At 46.5% G+C, this 23,174-nt stretch overlaps 1 protein-coding gene and 1 pseudogene across 2 annotated transcripts; one reads left to right on the top strand and one right to left on the bottom strand.

Annotated features, from left to right (window-relative positions):
• Positions 1–2,258: 2,258 nt before the first annotated feature.
• On the bottom strand, positions 2,259–3,446 carry LOC309975778 (large ribosomal subunit protein uL22-like; annotated as a pseudogene). Its single transcript has one exon. The product of its transcript is annotated as a large ribosomal subunit protein uL22-like (transcript).
• A 5,782-nt stretch (positions 3,447–9,228) lies between these two features.
• MSL1 (MSL complex subunit 1) lies at positions 9,229–21,725 on the top strand. The gene is made up of 9 exons (XM_082860966.1): positions 9,229–10,308; positions 12,975–13,198; positions 14,488–14,870; positions 16,773–16,820; positions 17,272–17,336; positions 17,978–18,045; positions 18,440–18,564; positions 18,706–18,778; positions 19,179–21,725. Exons 1-9 carry the CDS (start codon positions 9,541–9,543, stop codon positions 19,267–19,269), a joined length of 1,845 nt encoding a protein of 614 aa, XP_082717092.1. The 5' UTR covers positions 9,229–9,540; the 3' UTR covers positions 19,270–21,725.
• The last annotated feature ends 1,449 nt before the right edge of the window (positions 21,726–23,174 follow it).

Below are 23,174 nucleotides of genomic sequence, written 5' to 3'. Positions count from 1 at the left end.
GCAGGTTCTGTAATAGTTTTTTTCCGCCTCTCTCACTATAAACCAGTGTTTAGGATGCCCACCGTCTCCATATTGTGGATGTTTTGCCCTGGCAAGGAAATCCTATTGTGGGGGTAGGAAATTAGGTGATGGTGACAGAGAATGATAGATGAGCCTTTTGCTTGGGGCGGGGGGGGGGGGCGGAGGGAGAGAGAGACACGGAGAGAGCGCGCGAAAGCAGGCTATGCAGGATTGGGTGGCTCTCCTGTCCAAAGGGCTTCCCCTTGGCCAAGCCCCACCCCAAAGCCCAGGAAGTCCAGAGCTTGGCACCCAGCCAGGGTGAGAGCATTCCTCAGGACTCTGACAGGCTGTGGGGGATGGTGGTGGTGTTCCTACCACAAGGATGGGGGAGGGGAAGGAAACGCGCAGGGGAGGAAATGACCTCGGAGGGTAAGAGGTGGGGAACTAGTCCCAGTCCCACGAGAGAAGGGCTGAGGCTGGATGTCTTCCCAATGGCCATGCGAAGGGTCTGCAGCTTCAGAGCAAATGTCCCCTAAGTCACCTCTCTGCTCAGGGTCACCACTGACGTCCCAAACTGTCCTCTGAAGGCTCTCTCTCTCTCCCTGCCCCCTCCCCCTTCCCCATCCTCGTCCCCGTCCCTAACTCTGGGACTGTGGTTGAGCTCGGGAGCCCCCGAGTGGCGAGAATCTAGAACTGCAGCTGGGCTGGGGGAGGAGCCCATCGGGTCTCCCTCTGTCTCTCCACCAGGGCCCCTCCCTTTTCCTACACTAGACCCAGGACTCTGGAAATAGCACCTGGTAATGAGAGTGCTGACAGATGCTGAGTTATAGGAGAGCAAGTGTCCCTAGTCCTTAACGTTCTAGCTTGATTGCTTTGGAGCTGTTTCCTTTGAAAATAGGTGCCTTAGGACTCCTCCCATTCCCTTTGACACATCTCTCTTTAACATGCCCCTGGGTGGTGTGCTTCTTGGCTACAATGGAAGTCCCCTTGTTTGTGCCCCAAGATTTGTAGTTCTTGGGCTGTCTACTATTCATGACCTCTGTGACTTTGGAGGGACAAATGGCACCCAACTATTCTGATTTTAAATTTACCCTTCCCTACCCTTCCTTCTCTGATCACTACCTGATGTACAACACTTTCTCCTAGTCAGCCTCCGACCACATAACTTCCGTCACCCCAATTTCCTACCCCATCTCTCAACACCACATCTCATGTGGGGAAAAGGAGTGGGGCGGAAAATGGACAAAGCCCCGGTCACAATTTTTCCCAAGGAAAACAGTTCCTCTGTTTAGCTTCACTTAACCTATTTTCTAGCTTTTCGTCTTTAGTCCCCTTGCTCTGCATCAAGCCTTCCCACTGGACTAATTTTTGCTGTCCTGCCCTCTCCCCCTTCCTTCACCATGATCTCCCAGGGCTCTTCCCATCCAGGACAAATGTTCCCAACGTTGAGAGAGGAGTATTCTCCATTCTGGAAGTAATTTGCAGCTTGAGGAAACTGAGCCCAGAGAAGAACTGTTTCCAGTGTCGTTGGGGAAGAGGAGGTGACGGAGGAGGCAAGAAGCAGAACGCTCACCCTAGGAGAGGCCACGTTCCCGCCCGTAACTGAAGAACTCGGGTGGTATTCGGGGATCTCAGAGAGCTCTGCCAGCATCATGAAGAAGTCTAGGGGAAATGGAGTAGAGGTAACCAACTTTGCAGCTAGGGATTAAAACTCTACCCAACTCCACCTCCAAAGCAGTTTTCTTTTGTTTTCTAATTAATTAATTTATTTATTTTTGGGTGTGTTGGGTCTTCGTTGCTGCGTGGGGGCTTTCTCTAGTTGGGGTGAGCGGGGGCTACTCTTTGTTGCAGTGCGCGGGCTTCGCACCGCGGTGGCTTCTCTTTTTGCAGAGCACGGGCTGTAGGCACACGGGCTTCAGTAGTTGTGGCACGCAGGCTCACGCAGGCTCAGTGGTTGTGGCGCATGGGCTTAGTTGCTCTGCGGCATGTGGGATCTTCCTGGACCAGGGCTCGAACCCGTGTCCCCTGCATTGGCAGGCGGATTCTTAACCACTGAGCCACCAGGGAAGCCCCCAAAGCAGTTTTCTTAAATGATATCCTTCCTCTTGAATTTGCCTCATCTTTTTTTTTTTTCTGCAAAACAGCATGTTTATGAAAACTCATTTGATCCATTTTGTGATGACACTTGAAATAGATTTACTAATTAAGACAACCAACACTCTGCTTTTACTTTTATTTGCATTTAATTTTTGCAGCATTTATTCCCGGGCCATAAGTTTTTGTTCTTCACTTTCTTCTGGGATATCTTTTTCTTCTGGGCAACCTCCTCTTCCGGTTTAGGAGCAATCTGTTCTTTTTCAGTAAGGATCATCTCAATGTGGCAGGGAGAGCTCATGTATGGGTTGATCCGACCATGAGCTCTGTAAGTCCTGCGCCGCGTCTTGGGGGCTTTGTTCGCCTGGATATGCTCAATGACCAGGGAATCTACATCTAAGCCCTTAAGTTCAGCATTACTCTCTGCACTTTTGAGTATGTGCAGTAAAAATTCAGCACTCTTTTTGGGCTACCGACCTTGCGTCCAGCCCCACTGTCTGGCCTGGGCACACCTACCAACTCCACCATTGTAATGACGGAATGGCACACATTGCTTCTTTAAAGTGACATCCTTCAGATACTTGGTGGCTTTTCGGATATGCATACCCTTAATGGCCTGGGCAGTTTCACGAGTGTTCTTAAAGTGAACACGAAGATTTGAACCTCTTGACTTGCATGATTTTGTGGAGTTTTCTGGGTCAAGTGAATAGCGAACCATTTTTAGAGGTCACCTCAGACCGCTTACCGGAAAAGCTGCCTCATCTTTTAATTGTATGATCCTTAAAGTTATTAACCAGGGAGTTATGGTTTTGAAATCATTTTAAGCAGCGGCAGTCACGTTCCCCTATTGTACTCCAGTCCTCAGTCAACTTTCCTCTGCTCCCCAGGCTGCTGCTCCACATTCACCCTGAAGGGGGCACTTTTGTTCAGTCGTTAGTTGGTGCCAGCGAAAAAGGACCCCAAGAAGGAAATATAACAATTGGTCACGTGTTGGGGGTGGGGTTCTCGCAGAGGTTGCTGGGTCAGGGAAGGGAGGTCCACGTGGAGTGGGCGGAACTCGCTGAAAGTTTTGGCGGGGCTGGCAAAACGAGAGAAATAGCCGAATTTGAGTTGTAATTTTATTAAAAAAAAAAAAAAAAGAAAGGCAGCAGGGAGGGTGTGTCCTGCGGAGAGGCCCCCGCGGAGGGGAGAAGGGGAGCGGCAAACGAGCATCCTGCTCGCGGAGGCCTGGAACGCAGGGCAGGGTTTTTGCCAAAAAGCTCTGAGCCGGGGCAGGGCTTCAGAGCCGGAAACCTTTGTGGCTCCATGCTGGTTCCCCATCCCCCATCCTCCCAAAAACGGGAAAGGTGGCCTCTCCACCCGTGGTCTCATTTCAGTGCCATGTGGAGCTGGGTTAATGCCAGCCACGCAACCCGTCTTCATTTACCTTTCCAAGAGGCTCAGGAAGTCGCCAAGATGAGTACTCTGTCTCCGGGAAGAAGCCAAAGCAAGTCTCTTTTTACTATACCTAGTTCGGCCCCACTCTTAGTAGGAAAACACAGCTTCATACGGTCTTAAAGATGATCTATTTCAATTTTCTTTTTGGTCTGGGGAAACCAAGACCCAGACTGTTAAAAGGGCCTGCTACATGCTCTTTCCACACTACAGGCATTCCCTTCAAAGAATGTAGGTCATAGAAACGGAATTCTGTCATTCCAAAAAGTCTTAGAGGAATGGTGAAAGTGTTGCTGCATCCATACACTTAGCCAGAGGGCAAATGGGAATGGTCATTATCCCATTAGGATTGAAACAGATTTGTTTAGGGACTTGATTTATGGGTCCTATGGTTTTCCTAAGGCTCCTCAGCCAGTAGGTCCACTTTCTCCCTCTTGTCCTTTACTCTTTGGTATCTCACGTCCTTATATACGTCCTAGTTCAGGGATTATCACAGTTTAGGACCTAATGGTTTGGCAGCAAGAATTCTCTTCCCTTTTTAGAGAGCTTCTCTTCCCAGGTTTCAGTTTTCTGGTGGTCTATCCACCTCATCCTGTGAATTGAGATCAAGAAGATCAGACCTCAAATCCAAAATTCCAGCCTTTTCGCTTTGGGGGAGAAAAGCATGTTTACTTAGTCTGGAGCAGTGAAATCCTAGACTTTGGATTTCAGAGCTGTAAAGTTTTCAGGAAAAAAAATTGTGGGGGACTGATGTAAGCTTTTTATTTTGCCAAGTAAGGACATTAAAAAACTACCCACCACCGATTGCTGTGTACTATCACTATCATTTCACGAAAGTACATTTTAACATACACAAAATAGGAAGTATGTGATCTCTGAGTAAATGACAGTATTAAGCCGCCCTGCATTAATTTACATGGGTGCATTTATTTGTAGACTTTTAAATGATGGCCATTCTGACTGGTGTGAGGTGGTACCTCATTGTAGTTTGATTTGCATTTCTCTAATAATTAAGCTAAGTTTGTGTGTGTGTGTGTGTGTGTTGTTATTTATTTATTTTTGGCCACACCCAGAGGCATGAGGGATCTTAGTTCCCTGACCAGGGATTGAATCCTTCTCCCTCCGCATTGGAAGCATGGAGTCTTAACCATTGGACCGCCAGGGAAGTCCCACTAAGTATTTTTAAATAGTTGAAAATCTAAAATAATATTTCATGAAACATGAAAACATATGAAATTTAAACTTCAGTGTTCCTAAATAAAATTTTATAAAATGGTGGGAATGTAATCGCTGGTTGCAGCCTCACCCCAGAGCCTTTGCTTTCAAACAATGAGTCTGCCACCTGTCATTCCCTCTAAATCCCCGTACCACTGGTACCTTAGATTAACCACTCATCATCAGCCACCACTCATTCATTTACACATTGTCTTTTGTGCTACGGTGGCAGAGTTGAATAGTGCAAGAGACTCCACAGCTGTCAAAGCCTGAAATACTTACCATGTGGCTCTTGAAGAATAGGTCCTGGTATAGACTCCAAAGCAGTGTTTTTCAAATTTGAGGTGCATCAGAATCACCTGGAGGGCTTGTTAAAACACAAGACTGCTTGAGTCCCACTGTAGAGTTTCTGATTCATTAGGTCTAGAGTGGGGCCTGAGAATTTGCATTTCTAACAAGTTCCCATCTGATGCTGATGATGCCAGTCCAGGACCACACTTTGTCTAGTGAGGAAGAAAACATATGCAATTTGTTCATGGAATTGCCATCTGCCTGACCTTAGAAATCTTGACCACAAAGTCCTCCTTCTCCCTCACCCCCTCCTCACACTTTCTATCGATCAAGAAATTCTGCAAATTACTAATAATGTGATAACTATACTCTCAAGCCTTAGATTAACGATTCATCATCTCTCACCTGGACTAACAGCCTGCAAGCTGGCCTCCTGCCTTCCGTGCAAAGGTATATTGAAGTTAGCTTTCAAACACAAATCTGATCATTCCACACTTTGGTGGAAATCCTTCGATGTTTCACCTTGGCTGATAAATTAGTTGTCCCTCAGTATTCGAGGGAGATTGGTTCCAAGACCCTGCTCAGGATACCAAAATCCTCAAATGCTCAAGTCCCTTATATAAAATGGCGTATATTTGCATATAGCTGACGCACATCCTCTAAATCATCTCTAGGTTACTTACAGTAACTAACACAATGTAAATGCTATGTAAATCGTTGTCGGGCTTGCGGCAAATTCGTTTTCCTTCTTGGAACTTTCTGGAATTTTTTTTCCTGAATATTTTCTTTTTTTTTAATGGTCAGCTTTTTAAATTAAATTTATTTACTTATTTATTTTTGGCTGCGTTGGGTTTTCGTTGCTGCGTGCAGGCTTTCTCTAGTTGCGGCAAGCAGGGGCTACTCTTTGTCGCAATGTGCAGTCTTCTCATTGCGGTGGCTTCTCTCGTGGCAGAGCATGGGCTCTAGGCGCACGGGCTTCAGTAGTTGTGGCACACGGGCTCAGTAGTTGTGGCTCGTGGGCTTAGTTGCTCCCCAGCGTGTGGGATCTTCCCGGACCAGGGCTCGAACCTGTGTCCCCTGCATTGGCGGGCGGATTCTTAACCACCGCACCACCAGGGACGTCCCTTCCTGAATATTTTCAATTTGCAGGTGTTTGCGTCTGCAGATGTGGAACCTGCGCATATGGAGGGTCGGCTGTATCCATTTCTTAACTGGGCCTTCAGACCTTAACAATCTGGTCTCAACACACCTTGCTTGCTTTACCCCCTGTACTCCCCAGTATCCAAGCTAAAGTCCAGCCAACTTCTCCTATTTACTCCAACACATCCTTTTATCCCATGCCTAGGCAATGTTCTCACCTCTGTCTGAAATGTCCTCCTATGGCCTCAAGCTTTAAGACCCACTTCAGTTGTCACTTCCTCAATTCCCTCCAGATAATATGTTCTATCTTCTCTGTGCTTCTAGACAACTTTATTCTTCCCTAGGTTTCACTAATTTTTACACTCTATTAATGTTACAAGACTGTCACTCTCAACCAAGCTAAAGGTCAAGGGTACATGCTTTCTCTTAATATAAACAGCTCATTTACTCATTCAATGAATATTTATTAACTGCCTACTTTGTGCCAGGTACGGTTCTAGGGGCTAAGGATACAGCAGTGAACAAAACACAAAGCTCACATTCTAGTGTGAGAGGACAATAAACAAGGTCAATTACATCTTAGATGGTAATAAGTATATGAAAAATATAAAGCAGAAAAGGCAAGGGAGGGTATTTGGAAGAGGTTGTGCGTTTACACAGGGTAGCCAGAGAGGAAGGCATGATGAAAAGATGATATTTAGTAAAGAGCTGAAGGAGATGAGAGAGGAAGGTATGTGACTATCTGAAGAAAGAGTGACCCAGGTGGAGGGAACAGCAAGTGAAAGGACCTGAGCAGACACATGTTGGGTGTGTTTGAAGGACAGCAAAGAGGCAAGTGTGGCAGGAGGGGGGTGAGTAAGGGGGAGAGTAGTAGGAGCCAAAGTCAGAGAGCAGTCCCGGGGACCAGACCCTGCAAGCCACAATGATGATTTTGTTTTTACTTCAAGTAAGATGGTAAGTCATGAGAGGGTTCTGAGCAGAGAAAGAACATGCTCTGCCTCATATCTTATCAGAATCACGATGGCTGCTGTGTTGAGAACAGACTTAAGTGGGGGAAGGCAAAGCTTGAAACTGAGGGACTAATTACAAGGTTACTGCAATAAAAAAGTGAGATACGATTATAGCACAGATTATGACTCAAGGTGCAAGTTGTGGAGATGCTGCAAAGGTGTGTGATTCTGGATATATATATATTGAAGGGCAATGGGATTGAAGACTGATTGGATGTGGAGTGAGAGAGAAAGAGAGGAAGGCTGTAGAAGAAGCAGGATTTGGGTGAGGGAAATTCAGGAGTGTGATTTTAGACGTACATTTGAAATGCCTGTTACACATCCAAGTGGATATGTCTCCTAGGCAGCTGAATATATGATTTTGGAGTGAGAGGATGATCCCAGAAGAAGATATAAATTTAGGAGTTGCCAGTGTAGAGATGGTATTGAAAGTCTCGACACTGGAAAAGATCACCACTATTCTATATGCCTCCTGCCACACACCTCCTTCACTGGTATCCCTAACTCCAGGACTCCCCTTGCAGATCTGGTAGAAGAGGGCTGGGGCTCCCTTGGCTTAGCATATTCGCACCCATTTATTTAAAATTTCCAGTGCTCTGTGTTTTGGGGAGGTTTTCACATTAGACCAAAGAATGTTAAGTCATCTCCATCTCCATATAGACTGGAAAAAAAAAAAATCCCACCTCAACACAAAAGAAAAACAATCAATTAAAACTATTTAAAAGTTTTTCCAGGAGAAATTCTGTGAGGACTTGTTGGCTAAAGTTGCCTGTAAGTTAAGGCAGACAGACAGACACACAAAGTGAACACTGAAGAGAGAGGACAAAGTGCTCAGCATAGGAGAATACCCTAAAGTATTCCTATTCCCGGTAAAGGTAAAGGTCCCTTCCGAGACTTCCTTTGCCTCAATCCTTCATGAACCCCCAGAAGATGCTAGAAGTGACTTAAGAAGGCTGGGGAGATGACCGTTGGGAAAGAACTGTCGGTAGTTGGCAATACTTCATTCCAGGGAGGTGGTGGCAACAACTCCCTAGGCAGCAGACATCATGGATTTTCCTCCCTCGGGGAACCAGAGGTCCCCTCCGTTTCTGGCCTGGATCCCTTAGAGACAAAGAACTTCATTCTCTCCCATACCAGTGTGGGGCTGCTGGGGAGTGCTGGGGGTGGAGGGTTAGAATTCTATGCCCAGGAAACACCCATAGGCTCAAACAGGAGCCTGCATCCTGACTGGTCCAGGAGGCGTGCGGGGCCGCTGGGCCCCTCCAGCGAGGGCCAGGCCGGTTGCCAAGGTGCCCGGGGAAGGGGTAATCCAGCGCAGGCCGGGTACGTGGACCGCTCGGTACACTTCCACGGAGGGCGCATCTGCCTCCCGAAGACCCCTTCCTTCCTCTCAACTCCATTCTCTCACGCTCCTCTCTTCCGAGGAGCCTCCGCATTCGCCTTCTACCCGTCCTGGCCCCAGCCCTTTCTTCACTCCTCCTGACCCTCCCCCGGCTTGCCCCTCCCCCGGCAGCCCACCTTCACCCCGCCGCTCCGCGGGCTCCTCGGTCCTCGCCCCTCATCCCCGGCCTCCCCTCGCCGGCCCCCCGCGCCCGGCGCCCCCGTGGCCCCTTGCCCGCCTTCCTCGAGGCGGCTGCGGCCCCTTTCACAATAGCGCGGCCCGCCTCCCTCCTCTCCGCTCCCGGTTCGCTCCCGCCCGCTTCCCTCCCGGCGCATGCGCCCTCCGGTCGGCGGCGGCTGCGGTTGTGGCGGCTCCGAGCGGCTCCGTTTTTTTTAAAGGGAAACGCTGAGGCGCCGGGGGTGACTGTGGGGGAGGGGGACCCCGAGCCCGGAGACCCGCGGGGGAGGCGACAGACCCCCTCCCGGAGTAGGAGGGCTTTGGGCGGACCCATCCCTCCCACCCCCTCCTGAGGAGGAGGGGGGGGAAAATGGAGGCTCGGGGCGGCTGAGGCGAGCTCCGGGGCGGGGGGCCGGGGCGGGGAAGGGGGTGTGTGGGGTGGGGAGACGAGGCGGGCCCGGCCGGGCCAGGGGGGGCCGAAGCGAGCTCCGGGGATGAGCTCGGGGGCGGCTGGGTGCGAGCTCCTGCCTCTGAGGCGAAGGCGGCGGCGGCGGCAGCAGAGGCGGCGGCGAGGCCCCCATGGGCCGGCGGCGGGCCGCAGCCGCGGCCTCCACTTCTCCGCACGCCGGCGGGATGGCGCCCGGGCCCCGGAGGAGCCGCGCTAGCCAAGGCCTGCTGCCGCGCTGCTGAGGCGAGCCCGCCAAACTCCCCTCCCCCTCCTCCGTCCTCGACCCCCCGCACCTCACCCCTTCCCCACCCCCTCCTCCGTTTCGGTCCCCGGCGCTGCTCCGGACCACTATGACCATGAGATCCGCAGTGTTCAAGGCGGCCGCGGCCCCTGCCGGCGGCAACCCTGAGCAGCGACTGGACTACGAGCGAGCTGCGGCGCTGGGCGGGCCCGAGGACGAGCCCGGGGCGGCCGAAGCCCACTTCCTCCCCCGGCACCGTAAGCTCAAGGAGCCGGGGCCTCCGCTGGCCTCCTCCCAGGGCGGGAGCCCTGCGCCCTCCCCGGCCGGCTGCGGCGGCAAGGGCCGGGGCTTGTTACTCCCGGCCGGGGCGGCCCCCGGGCAGCAGGAAGAGAGCTGGGGCGGCTCGGTGCCCTTGCCCTGCCCGCCCCCGGCCACCAAACAAGCTGGCATTGGGGGGGAGCCAGCGGCAGCCGGAGCCGGCTGCAGTCCCCGACCCAAGTATCAGGCGGTGCTGCCCATTCAGACGGGCTCTCTCGTGGCGGCGGCCAAAGAGCCTACGCCCTGGGCTGGGGACAAGGGTGGGGCGGCTCCCCCAGGTGCCACCGCCTCGGACCCGGCGGGACCCCCACCACTACCTCTGCCCGGGCCGCCACCCCTCGCGCCCACCGCCGCCGCCGGAACCCTGGCGGCCAGCGAGGGCCGATGGAAGAGTACGAGGAAGAGCCCGCTCGGGGGTGGCGGCGGCTCGGGAGCCTCCAGTCAGGCCGCCTGCCTCAAACAGATCCTTCTGCTGCAATTGGACCTCATCGAACAGCAGCAGCAGCAGCTGCAGGCCAAGGAGAAGGAGATCGAGGAGCTGAAGTCAGAGAGAGACACGGTACGGGAGGGGTTAATCTGCGTCGGGACTAGGAGCGAGTTGTGCGCATGCTCGGGGGAAGGGGGCTGTAGGAGGTTAAGGTATCCCTAGGTTAGGGGTAAGGAGGTTGGCCACCAACGTAGGAGTCTTCTTAGTTAACGGGTCCTTGGGAGCCAGGCCCACAGACACACGTTGGGTTGGAGGGAGGGGTTAAAGGGCAACCTCCCAGGGGGAGGGGGAGGGGAAGTTTCAGGTGCCAAAGGGTTAATTTAAAATGACAGCCCCAGACGTGTGGGAAAGACGTTTAGAGTGGGAAAAGACCTGATTTGTGAGGGGTTGAAAAATGAAAAGGTGGGATACATATGTGGTGGCTTTATGGAAGGGGTTAACTTAAAGAGCTTTGCGTTATAAATGTATTCTGGAGGAGAGGGCCATAGCAGCTGTTGCTCTAAGCACTGCTGTAGCATCTTTAGACAGAGTAGTAGGCCTTTTAATTGGCAGAGGGGTCGAGGTGATTCACAGTGGAACCCTATTACAGCTTTTTAAAATGATATTAAGAGAATCATCACCTTTGATTTCAGACAGTTTTTCATAGGAATCTGAGTTATAAAACATGACCTGCTAACCAGCTCCCTTGTATGAGCATGGTGTTTAGAGGCTGGAAGGTTTTTAAGGCATCAGGGGAAATTAAGCTTATTAAATGTATTAAGTAGACCAAAATTTTTTCCCCTATATTAGAATCTTAGGGTAGTAGGGAAGTCATTTATTATTTCTTTGTACCTCTGAGGAGCACGACTATATAGGGTTATTTTTACTGCAGCAGTAGTTAAGGGCACCTTATGTGTTAAAACATATTCCTCCAGATATCAGGAAAGCTGTGGTGGTGGGATATTACTGTGCTAGCATACCTTACAGCTGCCTAAAAATAAACATGGTTTCTACAATTGTTGTGTTCAGGCTGCAGCAGTCTCTCTCTCTCCCTCCCTCTCCCTCTCCCTCTCCCTCTCCCTCTCCCTCTCCCTCTCTCTCTCTCTCTCTCTCTCTCTCTCTCTCTCTTTCTCTCTTTCTCTCCCTCTCCCTCTCCCTCTCCCTCTCTCTCCCTCTCTCCCTCTCTCTCTCTCTCTCTCTCTCTCTCTCTCTCTCTCTCTCTCTCTCTCTCTCTCTCCTCTCTCCCTCTCTCCCTCCCTCTCCCTCTCTGGCGTTGTGTGCGCCAAGGGCTGAGCAGGAGAGCAGAGGGCTGTTCATTTTGTTTGCTTTCCAAATGAATCTCTCCAGGCAGCGACTGTTTTATTGGAGAATGCATTCTGCAAGGTGGAATGGGAGCTGGGGCCGGTCTCATTAAAATATCTCATGGTGTTGATTTGTGGAAGTTACTCAACATGGAGGTGGCACTGCTCAGCTACTGTACTGCAGTCTAGGGGTGTGATGGTACTGTAATTACAACACATCGTGTCCTTATTTGGGGGGGGGAGGCGGGAAGAGAACGACCAGTGAAGGAGAAGAAATCAAGGAAATGTCACCCATAAACCGTGTTTAAGTAATGTTAAGGCTGTGAATCAAAACAGAAGATGAAATGAGAATGTGGCTGACAGGGGGGCTCTCTGCTGATTGTGGAGGTTTCTGTTCAGTACCTGAGGTAATGGCCCCTTTGCAGACTTTCCTAGGCAGGAAAAGCGGGGTGAGTTAAGGATAGAGTGTCAGTCTGAACTTGGCATTCATTGCCTCTGTTGTGTATTGCAGTCTTAGCGATGCTTAAGCTTGTTTCTCTTATTCCAGTTGTTGTTTGGCCTCTCATGAAATCTGTGCAGCTAAGTGGATGTAATGAAGTCAACATTAATATCACAGTCTAACCCAAATAAAATTCTTATTATAGGGTGTAAGTAGCACATTTGGCATCTTTTCTCAGAACATTTTAATGTGAACTTTTCAATGATAATAGACTTCCATTTTCTGTTTGATTATGTGGTCCTCCCTTTAACTAGAATTAAAAGACTTTGTTTTCAATATTCAGACAAATAGGTATAATTTTTTTGTTATCTCAAATGCAAAGCAATATGTATATTTGATGATTGATGGGATTTATGGGTACTGGTTCTTTTATAATTCTTCCAAATTGAGTGTTCATTATTTAGGTGGCACTTCCCCACCCCCACCCCACCCGCCTTCAAATAACACTGCAATCCCTAGTGGCACTGTGATTGTGTGAGCTTTTAATTCCTTCTCAATGTACTGTCTGGACTTTGTCCTTGTGTATAGTGTTTTGGAGTGGAAGTAGAGAGGATAGGGTTTGGAGAACCTTAGGGCCTCCTAAAAGAACATTAAGGTTAATTCTGGAAACTCCCAAACTGACTTGGAGCCACATGGTTAGCAGTAGCAGAGACCATGCCATTTAAAAGGCATGTTGTGGCCCCTCCCAGTGAAGAGGATTTTCTTTCAGAAGAATGAAGTACAAATTCCCCCATGCCCCTCCCCAACTAGTTTAGCCCCTAAAATCAAGCAGTGTACCTTGTCTTCTCTATTGTGTTTAAGAAAATCTATTCAGATTAATGTCTGCCTGTTAAAAATAAGTTGAATTGCTATGGTTCATGGAAAGAGGCAGAAGACCATACTGATTCGCAAATAGGGCTAAGCACCTGTGTTTAATTTTTTTGTTTTTTAAGTCTGCATTTTGCCATTCTCTCTTTTAGCTCCTTGCTCGGATTGAACGTATGGAAAGGCGGATGCAGCTGGTAAAGAAGGATAACGAGAAGGAAAGGCACAAGCTGTTTCAGGGCTATGAAACTGAAGAGAGAGAGGAAACGGAGATATCCGAGAAAATTAAACTGGAGTGCCAGCCGGAGCTTTCCGAGACATCCCAGACTCTGCCTCCCAAGCCTTTCTCCTGTGGGCGGAGTGGAAAGGGACACAAAAGGTGTGCTGATAACTTTGTTACACTGTCTGGACATGAGGTCACCTGTTTCCAGTGACTGAGAGTAAGGGATTAGGACTTATGAATTTGTTTTAATAGAACTATATCTTGAATCATGAGGTCTTCTGTGCTGAGAAACTGTCTTGAAACATTCTTGCGCAGACTATGTACGTCTGTTAGGAACATTTTGGTCACCGTAGTAACTACAGAATGCAGAGTACATCATAAAGAGAATGGGCAACAAATGTGACAGCTGAGTTTCTTAAAGAAAACTATAGCCCTTCACTTCAAGTTAGGAAGTGTTAAATTCCTTCATTGCATCAGGCACTGGTAGACATTAAAATGTAAGCTCTAAGTGTCCTTGGACTCGAAGAGATTAGTCTAGCTATAAGGATGGCATAAGTTTTGAAAACTCAGAATTCAACTGCAATAAAATATGCAGATAGACAACAGTGATACAAACTATTCAGAGATTAAAGATTATTGTGCGTTAAAATAGTGAAACTTTAAGGAGGAGATGGATCTTGAAAAAGAAGTATAGAATTTAGATTGGTAAAAAGGAGAGGAGATGGCATCCTAGAAGTGTGTGTGTGTGTCTGTGTGTGTGTGTGTGTGTGTGTAGACTGGTGGGAGAAAGAGAGCCAGAAGATAGCAAGAAAAAAGAAACAGAGATTGTAATTAACATGGTGTAGGTTTGGAGGGGTAGAATAAGAGACTGGTCTCTGGCTGACAGGAATGAAACAGGCCACAAAGTAGAGGCCTCTAATGTTAGCTAAAGGGTCTTTTTTTTTTTTTTTTTTTGCGGTACGCGGGCCTCTCACTGTTGTGGCCTCTCCCGTTGCGGAGCACAGGCTCCGGACGCGCAAGCTCAGTGGCCATGGCTCATGGGCCCAGCCGCTTCGCGGCATGGGGGATCTTCCTGGACCGGGGCACGAACCCGTGTCCCCTGCATCAGCAGACAGACTCTCAACCACTGCGCCACCAGGGAAGCCCCAGCTAAAGGATCTTGAATAAAATAGGGACCTTTTTAGATTTAGTAGGCAGTAGGATACTAGTAGAGGTTCTTAAGCATGGAAACTCACTTGTTCAACAAACATTTACTAAGGGCCTATTATATATACTGTTAAGCATGAAGCTGTTCCTGCTCATGACAGCCAAATGAACGCAGATATTTAGATACTTGAATACTGGTTATTTTGAAGCAAGCTAGTTCTCTTGCCCCAAAATGTAATCAAATTAGATTTTATTCAAGAGTCAATAAATTCTATAATGTTTTCTTCCCTATCTAATAGGAAATCCCCATTTGGAAGTACAGAAAGAAAGATTCCTGTTAAAAAGCTGGCTCCTGAATTTTCAAAAGTCAAAACAAAAACTCCTAAGCACTCTCCTGTTAAAGAGGAACCCTGTGGTTCCTTATCTGAAACTGTTTGTAAACGTGAATTGAGGAGCCAGGAAACTCCAGAAAAGCCCCGGTCTTCAGTGGACACCCCGCCAAGACTCTCGACTCCCCAGAAGGGACCCAGCACCCATCCCAAGGAGAAAGCCTTCTCAAGTGAGATAGAAGATTTGCCGTACCTTTCCACCACAGAAATGTATTTGTGTCGTTGGCACCAGCCTCCCCCATCACCGTTACCATTACGGGAATCCTCTCCAAAGAAGGAGGAGACTGTAGCAAGTAAGGCATAGAGAACACTTGCTCTTATACCCTAGTGGTGGCGGTCAAGCTAACAAGTGTGAAAATGCCTTTGGCATTTTTAAAAAAGTGCAATCAATAAAGCAGAGTTCTGTCAAGAATGAGTAAGTTAACAGCCAGAGACAGACACTGTGCAGGCATTGCAAATAGATGGAATTACAGCAAAATGTGCTCAATGTATTTGCCTGCTTACAACACTGGGAGATGTGTTTGCCAGTAAGTTGCTCATCACAAGAGCACCAGACTTGGGGGTGTAATCTCCGGCAACTTGCATGCCCTCTGAAAGAAGGGTTTTCTGTGCTGTGAAATGCATAGAACTTATACTTTGCCATGCACGACTGTTCCTGCAATTGATATTGTGTGAAACCTGGGAGGGTGGTCTTTGGGTGTTCTCAGGGGCCAATGGTAATTTTTGGGTTGGGGAGCCAGTTTGGGGTGGGGAATTTCACCTGGACCTCCGCTCTTTAACTATATAAACATTTATCTGTATCTCTATGTCCCGGTCTGGGGGGCAGGAGGAATCTGCCAAAGACCAACAGTCTTACTTTATCTTACGATACTTCACAAAGGTTCTAAATGTGAAGAGTTTACTTGGATTGCAGTAGCCCATTGGTTGTTCATATATTTAAATAAAATGGTCTACAAACTATTTTTCAAACAATAAGGACTATCTTGGGATATCTGAGCTGCTTGGGATGGGTGTGGGGTATGGGACCTTGGTCTTCATTCCCTTTTTTTTCTTCATGGCTTCCACACAGAGATGCTCCCCTATCTCCTACATCAACCAGTAACTGGAATGTGCCTTCAATCGTGTAATGTTAGTCTGTGACAGTCACAGCGGGTGCTCCGGGGTGACGGTGGGGAAGCCTTGGATAGAGTCACAGCCCTGAGTTTCTGATGCTGTGTCTTGCCCTAGTAGGGATGGGGATGGGAATCCATTCCAGTAAGACAAGAGCATTCTCCAGGCTTTGTTTGGCTGTTCTGGTGACAAAATTAAGTGGGGAAGATAGATTACTCTTCTTAATTATCTAAAATTCATTAGGCCTTACACTTGAGTACATGCGATAGACCAGGACCCTGATCTAGGCTCAGGTTTTTTGTTGGTTCAGTTAGTTGAACAGGTTCATCCTTAATGGTTAACCTTCTTGCTGCCATGGCAATGCTGTGTAACAAGAGAAACCGTGAAGCAATTTCCCATCCGGGATTGGGAAATGGCTTAGTCCGAAGCTGTTCTGTGTGACTGGCTATTTTTGAAAACCCTTTCTGCCCTAGTACAGAAAATTCCAAACACGTCTAATATTGTGGGCCTAGCAGTACAGAAAGAGTCTGATTGGGGGGAATCCCAGTCCTTTGAGGACCCTGAGTTGTGAATAAACATGTGAATCCTTATTCTTGACGCCCCTATCTCAAGAGGAAGTCTCAATGGCTTGTTCTAAGGAAGCCAAAGTCTTTGTGCATGTTGTTCAGGCTGGACCAGCAAGGTAGTTTGTTTGGAGGGAGGAGGGAGCTGTTTAAGAAGACTACATATGTAAGTTTTGAGAACACTGATCTTTTATTTGAAAAATAGGGTCAACTTTTACTCACCTGCCATGTTCTGAGTTTAAGGTTTGATATCCTTGGCCATCAACTGTTGCAGGGAAACCACCCTAAATAATGAAGAAAAGAAGTCGTCTCAGTGTAAAAAAAAAAGTGGTGGGCTTATTTTCTTTTCTTTTGTCTGTTGTTCCCTCTTCCCCTCCCCCAGAGAGAAATTCTCAAAAGAACAACTCAAAAAACCAAAATGGCTTCCTAGTGAGAACTTCAGTGATGATCCTTTCCTCCATTTTGGGTATGGGCTTTTTTTCTTTTTACACTGAGGTGATTCTTCTTTCCTGCATTATTTAGGGTGTCTGATGCCATCAAGTGTTGCAGGAGAAACTTCAGTCTTGGCTGGTGAGTAGAATAGGAACTGTGCTGGCTGGGTCTGGGGTGGGGGTGGTGGGATGGTGGATGGTTGGGAGCTGCATTCCCCATCAGTTGGATGGGGGAGAGTGAGATTCCTTGGTGTATGATTACACTATAGACTTCAAAATGACTACAAATTTCAGTTGTTTTTCAGGAACTGCAATAGCATCCATTATGTGAATTGTCAGGTATTGGTTTAGGGTTTTTTGTGATCCTGTGTTTGGCAGACTGCAATGGCATTTTAGGTTCTTTTAATACCGTAGCAAGGACACTGAATATGGCTTCAGGTGAGGCCATAGAATGGATTCCTATCACTTGGTAACTTTGTCTTATCTGGGAGAGATCTCTTGTCCTAGTGAATAGTAGGTTGTGTGACCTTGGATTTAAGGGTGGTTCCACCCCTCCTCCCTTTCTTTCTCTCTTTCTTTTTTCTTTCCAGTTCCTTCTTGGAGGGACCACTCAGTAGAGCCTCTAAGGGACCCAAATCCTTCAGACCTTTTGGAGGTAGGTACCTAAGACCTGTCAGTAGAAGGGAGTGAGAGACAGAAATGGGTCTGTTACTTGAATATGTCATTGTAACTGTATGGATGGGTTAAATAGAACTTTGAAGCAAGAAGGTAACTTGAGAGATTATCTAGTCCAACTCCTTTGTTGTATAGATGAGAAAACTGAGGTCCAGAGTGGCTAAGTGATTTATTAAAAAATAAATAACTAGGGAATGTTCAAAACAAAGCTAGATTCCATGCTATGTAGAAAAGTTAGCCTGTACCACTCAGCAACAGAATTATATATTCCAACCTCGTTTGACTCTTATAAGTTTGATACTTACTTTAAACTCAGACTCTTATAAAGTATAGAGGTAGGGAGGGTTTGTGGCAGTCTCAAGGGTTGTTTCAGTTTGATGTGACTTTCACCTTGGAAAATTATAGAAATGATTTTGGAATATGGAGATTCTACAGGGTAGGGGTGGGGAAAGGAGTATGTGTTTTGTTGATTTTGTACCAGGAGGTTCCTATGATATCCATAGAACTCACAGACTCAGGTGGGACCTGAAGGTGAAAGATTTTACATTCCTGGAAGCTGGAAATGAGTATACATGTGTCACACGGTGATAAGTAGCTTATCAGCTGCTATTCTTTACACAGAACCTGGATGACAGTGTGTTTTCGAAGCGGCATGCAAAACTGGAGCTGGATGAGAAGAGAAGGAAAAGGTGAGGCTGGAGATGTCCATTCTGGGGACAACTGAGCCCTATAGGACCCTAACCTCTCTTATCTATGCTGAGGGGAGCCCTGGAGCTCTTAATACTTTTCAATTACTCAATTGGTTGAGTATCAGAGTGTGAAGTGGTTGTTGTTATACACGTTTGGCCTCTTTTTCTTCTGGGGAACACCAACACATGATCTAGACTGCCAGACCTATACAGCTCTTCCCTAACCAAGCAGGCGGTTCTCTTTACCCCCGTACCCCTCCCCACCCCCCATCCCCCATCTAGAAGACTCAGCAGAGATCTCCCTAGCATCTGGATTGTGTGAGTTGCCTTTATAGAGCTGGTTTTCAGTAATGTTGGGTTTGTTTGTTCTGTTTGTCTGGTTTGTTTTTCCCAGATGGGATATTCAGAGGATCAGGGAACAAAGAATTTTACAGCGACTGCAGCTCAGAATGTATAAAAAGAAAGGAATTCAGGAATCTGAGCCCGAGGTTACCTCATTTTTCCCTGAGCCAGATGATGGTAAGTTTTGTTTATCTAAAAGAGTACAGGGCTCCAGGATACAACTTGCTCTGAATGAATGCAGTATTTTGGAACAGGTATAGTTGCTAGACATTTTCCATCTGTGTCACTAACAAGGTCCCGTTTGGCTTTCTTCCGTAGTTGAAAGTTTGATGATTACCCCCTTCTTGCCTGTTGTAGCATTTGGACGACCATTACCAAAACTAACTCCACAGTAAGTATAAAGTTTTTTTCCCCTCCTCTCTCAGGTAGTCTGTGCTTCACCTCCCTTCCAGACTTCATGAAAGCCTAGATATAAGGTGGAATAGCTGGCTTAGGGATAGCCATGGCTCTTTGACAGAAGTGAGGCTGCCTGGGCCACTAGTTTTTGCAGTGATAAGATTCCCAAGCCAGGAATTAGGAGGATTGCTTTTTGAATTAGAAATAGATTATTCAATCACTTTAGTAGCACACCATTGCTCTGGCTTTGAGGCAGGAAAGACAATCTAAACCTGGGACTTGGGAGTCAGGGCTAGGAGTGGTAAAGGGCATAGTGTCTTTTTCTGAGTTAGTCTCATGTCCATACTGAGTTTCTTCTAGTCTTGCAGGTTGATTTCTGTATCCTTTTTTGCCAGGAATTTTGAGCTGCCCTGGTTGGATGAGCGTAGCCGATGCAGGTTGGAGATCCAGAAGAAGCAAACACCTCATCGGACATGTAGGAAATAGCTGTGCTGGCAAGAACCTTCTGTCTTCAGATAGTTGTAGCATGCCATTCCCAGAGAGTGGCAGAGACCTGTATATGTGACCGATGTCCTCATGTATGTTATCATTCGCTGGTAATGCCCTTCCATACTCCCCTGATCTTGGTTTTGTTTTCATCACTCTGATTTCACAAATACTCTTTCACTGGGCTAATTGTGAATTATGGAGGGTGATTGGGGTTTCTTTTCCCCTTTTGGGGAAATGAACTCTCAAGCTAAATCTATAGGATGGCAGATTTGGAAGCTTCAGGGGTCTGCTTCTCTACATTTGCCTATGTTAAAAGGGTGAAAGGGCTCTCTTCATTAGACTTTTGGAAGATGAAGCAACCCCTGCCTTTAGAGCTGTGCCTGCATGGCACTCTTCTTGCCCTGGTATACCCTTCCTTATAGTGTGAGCATAGTGGTTTTTACCCCAAAACAAAACAAAACAAAAAACCTCACCATGAGCTTAAGGACCAGATGAGGAATAACAAGTGACGTGATAAAGCAAGTCATCTTCACAGGGTAGAAAAGAGGTTGGAGTTGGTAGATAAATATCTGAAAAGACAGTTCTCTTAAAACTATCCTGTGATATAGCCATGTGGGAAGGGATGTTTGGCTGTGATTATTTTCTTAGTTAATGGGTAACTGAATTTCTTCCCCCACCCCTCAAAGAATAAAATCTTCTGAAAAGAGAATGAGGATGGTAAGTTTGGGACCAGTCATGGCTCTAAACAAAAGCCGTTGGTGTTTGGGGATGGCATGCCAGATCCTGTATAGATGTCTTTGTGTCACATCACTTCTCCAGTATTCCTTAGTTGGGTTTTATCCTTTTAGCTGAGCTCTTGGTGGTGGGATAGAGATTTAGGGAGGGTGGGGGTGTGTGTGGAAATATGTGCTTCCTTTGGCTGGCAAATGTCTACATCTTGAAACAAACAGATGTACCTAATGAGCTTCTCCGTTCATTTTGTAAAAATAGATTTGTATGTGTACCATCTTAGTTCCCCCCTCCCACCCACCTCCCACCCCACCCCCATTTTGTTAAAAGAATTTCAGGACAGCACTCCAGGCCACTTTGGTCTCAGTGTAAGATCCCTGTAACTATCTGGAAGGAAAATAGAGCCAAGACCTCTGGTCTTAAATATATAGGAATTGCCTTTCTTTAGTCTTCAGGACTATTGTATGAAAACAAGTAGGGGTCTAATCTCCTAGAAGGTAGGGGCTTTTATCCTTGAAGAGAATATGTCCCCAGATTATTAGCACTTTTAGAGGAGAAGCCAAGGTATGTAGGATGTGTGGCCGGCCCATCAGTGGAGCATGAGAGAATGGGATACCATTGTGGGAAGGGAAGAAAAAAGTTCCTCAGGGGCCTCCCACTGCTAAAGCTTTTTGTGAGATGTTGATCTGTGCTCCCTGAGTTTGACTTTTAAAGGAATTACTCTGGCAGCACATGTAGTATTCTTGGATGATCTTGCTGCTCTTATTTCTCCTTTGTGTGTGTGTGTGTGTGTGTGGCTATGGGTTTTCATTTGTAACTCCATCTGCTTAGGAGAGTGGGCTCTCCACAAGGGAACCTGCTGTGAACTTCATTGCAGCAAGAATGTAGAGAGAAATAGGACTTATTCCACTAGGGGCTCTCATCTCACACCTTAAGGAGAGGAAGGAGATTTCTAGAAAAACTGGGCCAGATTTTCTTTGTTCTCCATCATTTTAATATGGCAAGCTGTTTGGCTTTCCTACTCTGACCTATGTTATGTTCCTTTATAATGTGCCCAAGAAGAAAAAGACCAGTCAGTGTCTCTTTTATTCCTTGATTCCTCTCAGTTTCTTCTTGATTTTCAGCATTTGTCAGACTCCTAATTTGGGTATGCATTAGCAAACTTAGCCTTTATGTTTGTGCCTATCCAGCAGACTCCCCAGATTTTGAACTTGAGTTAGACTAAGAGGAATCCATGGGTGCTATCTGGCCAGTCTTAAGTGGATTCTATTTCCTTGGTTCTCCCTCTACCTAGGACCTCTTATTTTATTGTCCCCTCTTCTAGATCAATTCTCCTTTGATTTGGATATGTTGAAGTTTTGTTGAGAAGGAGGTTGGAGAGTAGATTAGCAAAGTTCCAAGAGCAAAATTACAGTGTGTTGAAGTGTGGGGGGAAAATTAGTCTTATTTTTTCCCTACATGGGATACAACACTGAAATTCAATCTTCAACTGAAGGACCTGCAGTTCTCCTAAAACACAGTTCTTTGTTTCTTTCCTTAACAAAGTTTAAGCTAGTGTTAATAAATTAAAAAGAGAAATTGCTTGTCTGTCCACTTCAGCTTTGTTTTATGCCCGTTTCATATTGTTGTCTGTGTTGTAATTCATACTTTTGATACCATTTCTGATGTGTAAAATTGGTTGTCTTGTAAATATCTTATAAAGAGTTCAATTGTAAATAAACTATTGTGGCTGTTAATTTTGAACTTCTGCTTCAATTTATTAGATTTATTGGGAAGCATTAAACAATTCTGCTTGTATATTTTAAAAGACTAGAAAAAGAAATCCATTTTCACAAAATAGAAAAACACTATTTTCCCTTTTATATGAGATATTAACTTCCATTTGTGTATGAACACAATGTATGTTTCATCCCTCTTTGTCCTGTGTTCTTCCTTACACATAATTGGCAACTTTAAAAACAAGAGATGATAGGATACTTGGTGCCTGGTGTCTAAATTAGTAAAACCTCAGTTGGAAAGACCTTAGAGGTCATCTAGTCTGACTCCAATACATGATTTCCCTTTGACAACATTCCAGACAAATGAAGTCCAGCTTCTCCTTTAACACTTTGTTTTCTCTTATACGTTTTTTTCTAAATGTTAGAAAATTCTTCCTTGTTGACAAAATCTAACTTCTTGTAACTCGAGCCCACTGGTTCTTGCTTTGCCTTCTAGGGTGATGAAAAAATATCAATTCCTCCTTTCCTCATAGTCCCTCAAATAGTTAAAGTTTGCTGTGGCAATCCCAATCTTCATGGTTAACATTCAGAGATTTTACAATTGTTCCTCAAAAGAAAGGATCTTGAATGTTTCAGTTCTCTGGATGATTTGCTCATGTCCATTTAAAAATTGAATCCAGGGGCTTCCCTGGTGGTGCAGTGGTTAAGAATCCGCCTGCCAACGCAGGGGACTTGGGTTTGAGCCCTGGTCCGGGAAGATCCCACATGCTGCGGAGCAACTAAGCCCCGTGCACCACAACTACTGAGCCTGTGCCCTAGAGCTGGCGAGCCACAACTACTGAGCCCGTGCACCTAGAGCCCGTGCTCCACAACAAGAGAAGCCACCGCAATGAGAGGCCCGCAAACCACAATGGAGAGTAGCCCCTGCTCGCCGCAACTAGAGAAAGCCCACGTGCAGCAACAAAGACCCAATGCAGCCAAAAATAAATAAATAAATTTATAAAAAAAAAAAAATTGAATCCAGACCAAACAACTGAAAGGCAAAGTGGCAGACTATCACTTTCCTTATTTAGACACTAAACTTGGCAGCTTTACTATATCAATTTACTTTGAGATAGATAGGATCCTCTGGGTCTTTTTTTTTTTTTTCTTTCTGTTAACACTTATTAGATCACACATCCTCCATTTTGAACTCAGGCAGTTGGTTTCTGGAGCTGTATTTACAAGTTGTCACATTTGACCACTTGTTTAACCAGCTGAGATCTGTTTGGATCCTGATTATATCTCTGAAGGCATTCAGAATACCTTCTGGTTTCATATTGTCTATAAATTTGATAAACATCAGTATCCTTAACCATAGCATTTGTAAAAGCATTACACAGGACAGAATCCTGTGCTATGATAGTGACCTTTCTCTGGTGTGTATTATTAAAATGTGTACTCCCGTAGGTGCAC

Source organism: Leucopleurus acutus, assembly GCF_964270905.1.
Source record: "Leucopleurus acutus genome assembly, chromosome: 19".
NCBI lineage: Eukaryota > Metazoa > Chordata > Mammalia > Artiodactyla > Delphinidae > Leucopleurus > Leucopleurus acutus.
The sequence above is the reverse complement of the archived record's forward strand: the minus strand, read 5'-3'. Positions and strand labels throughout refer to the sequence as shown.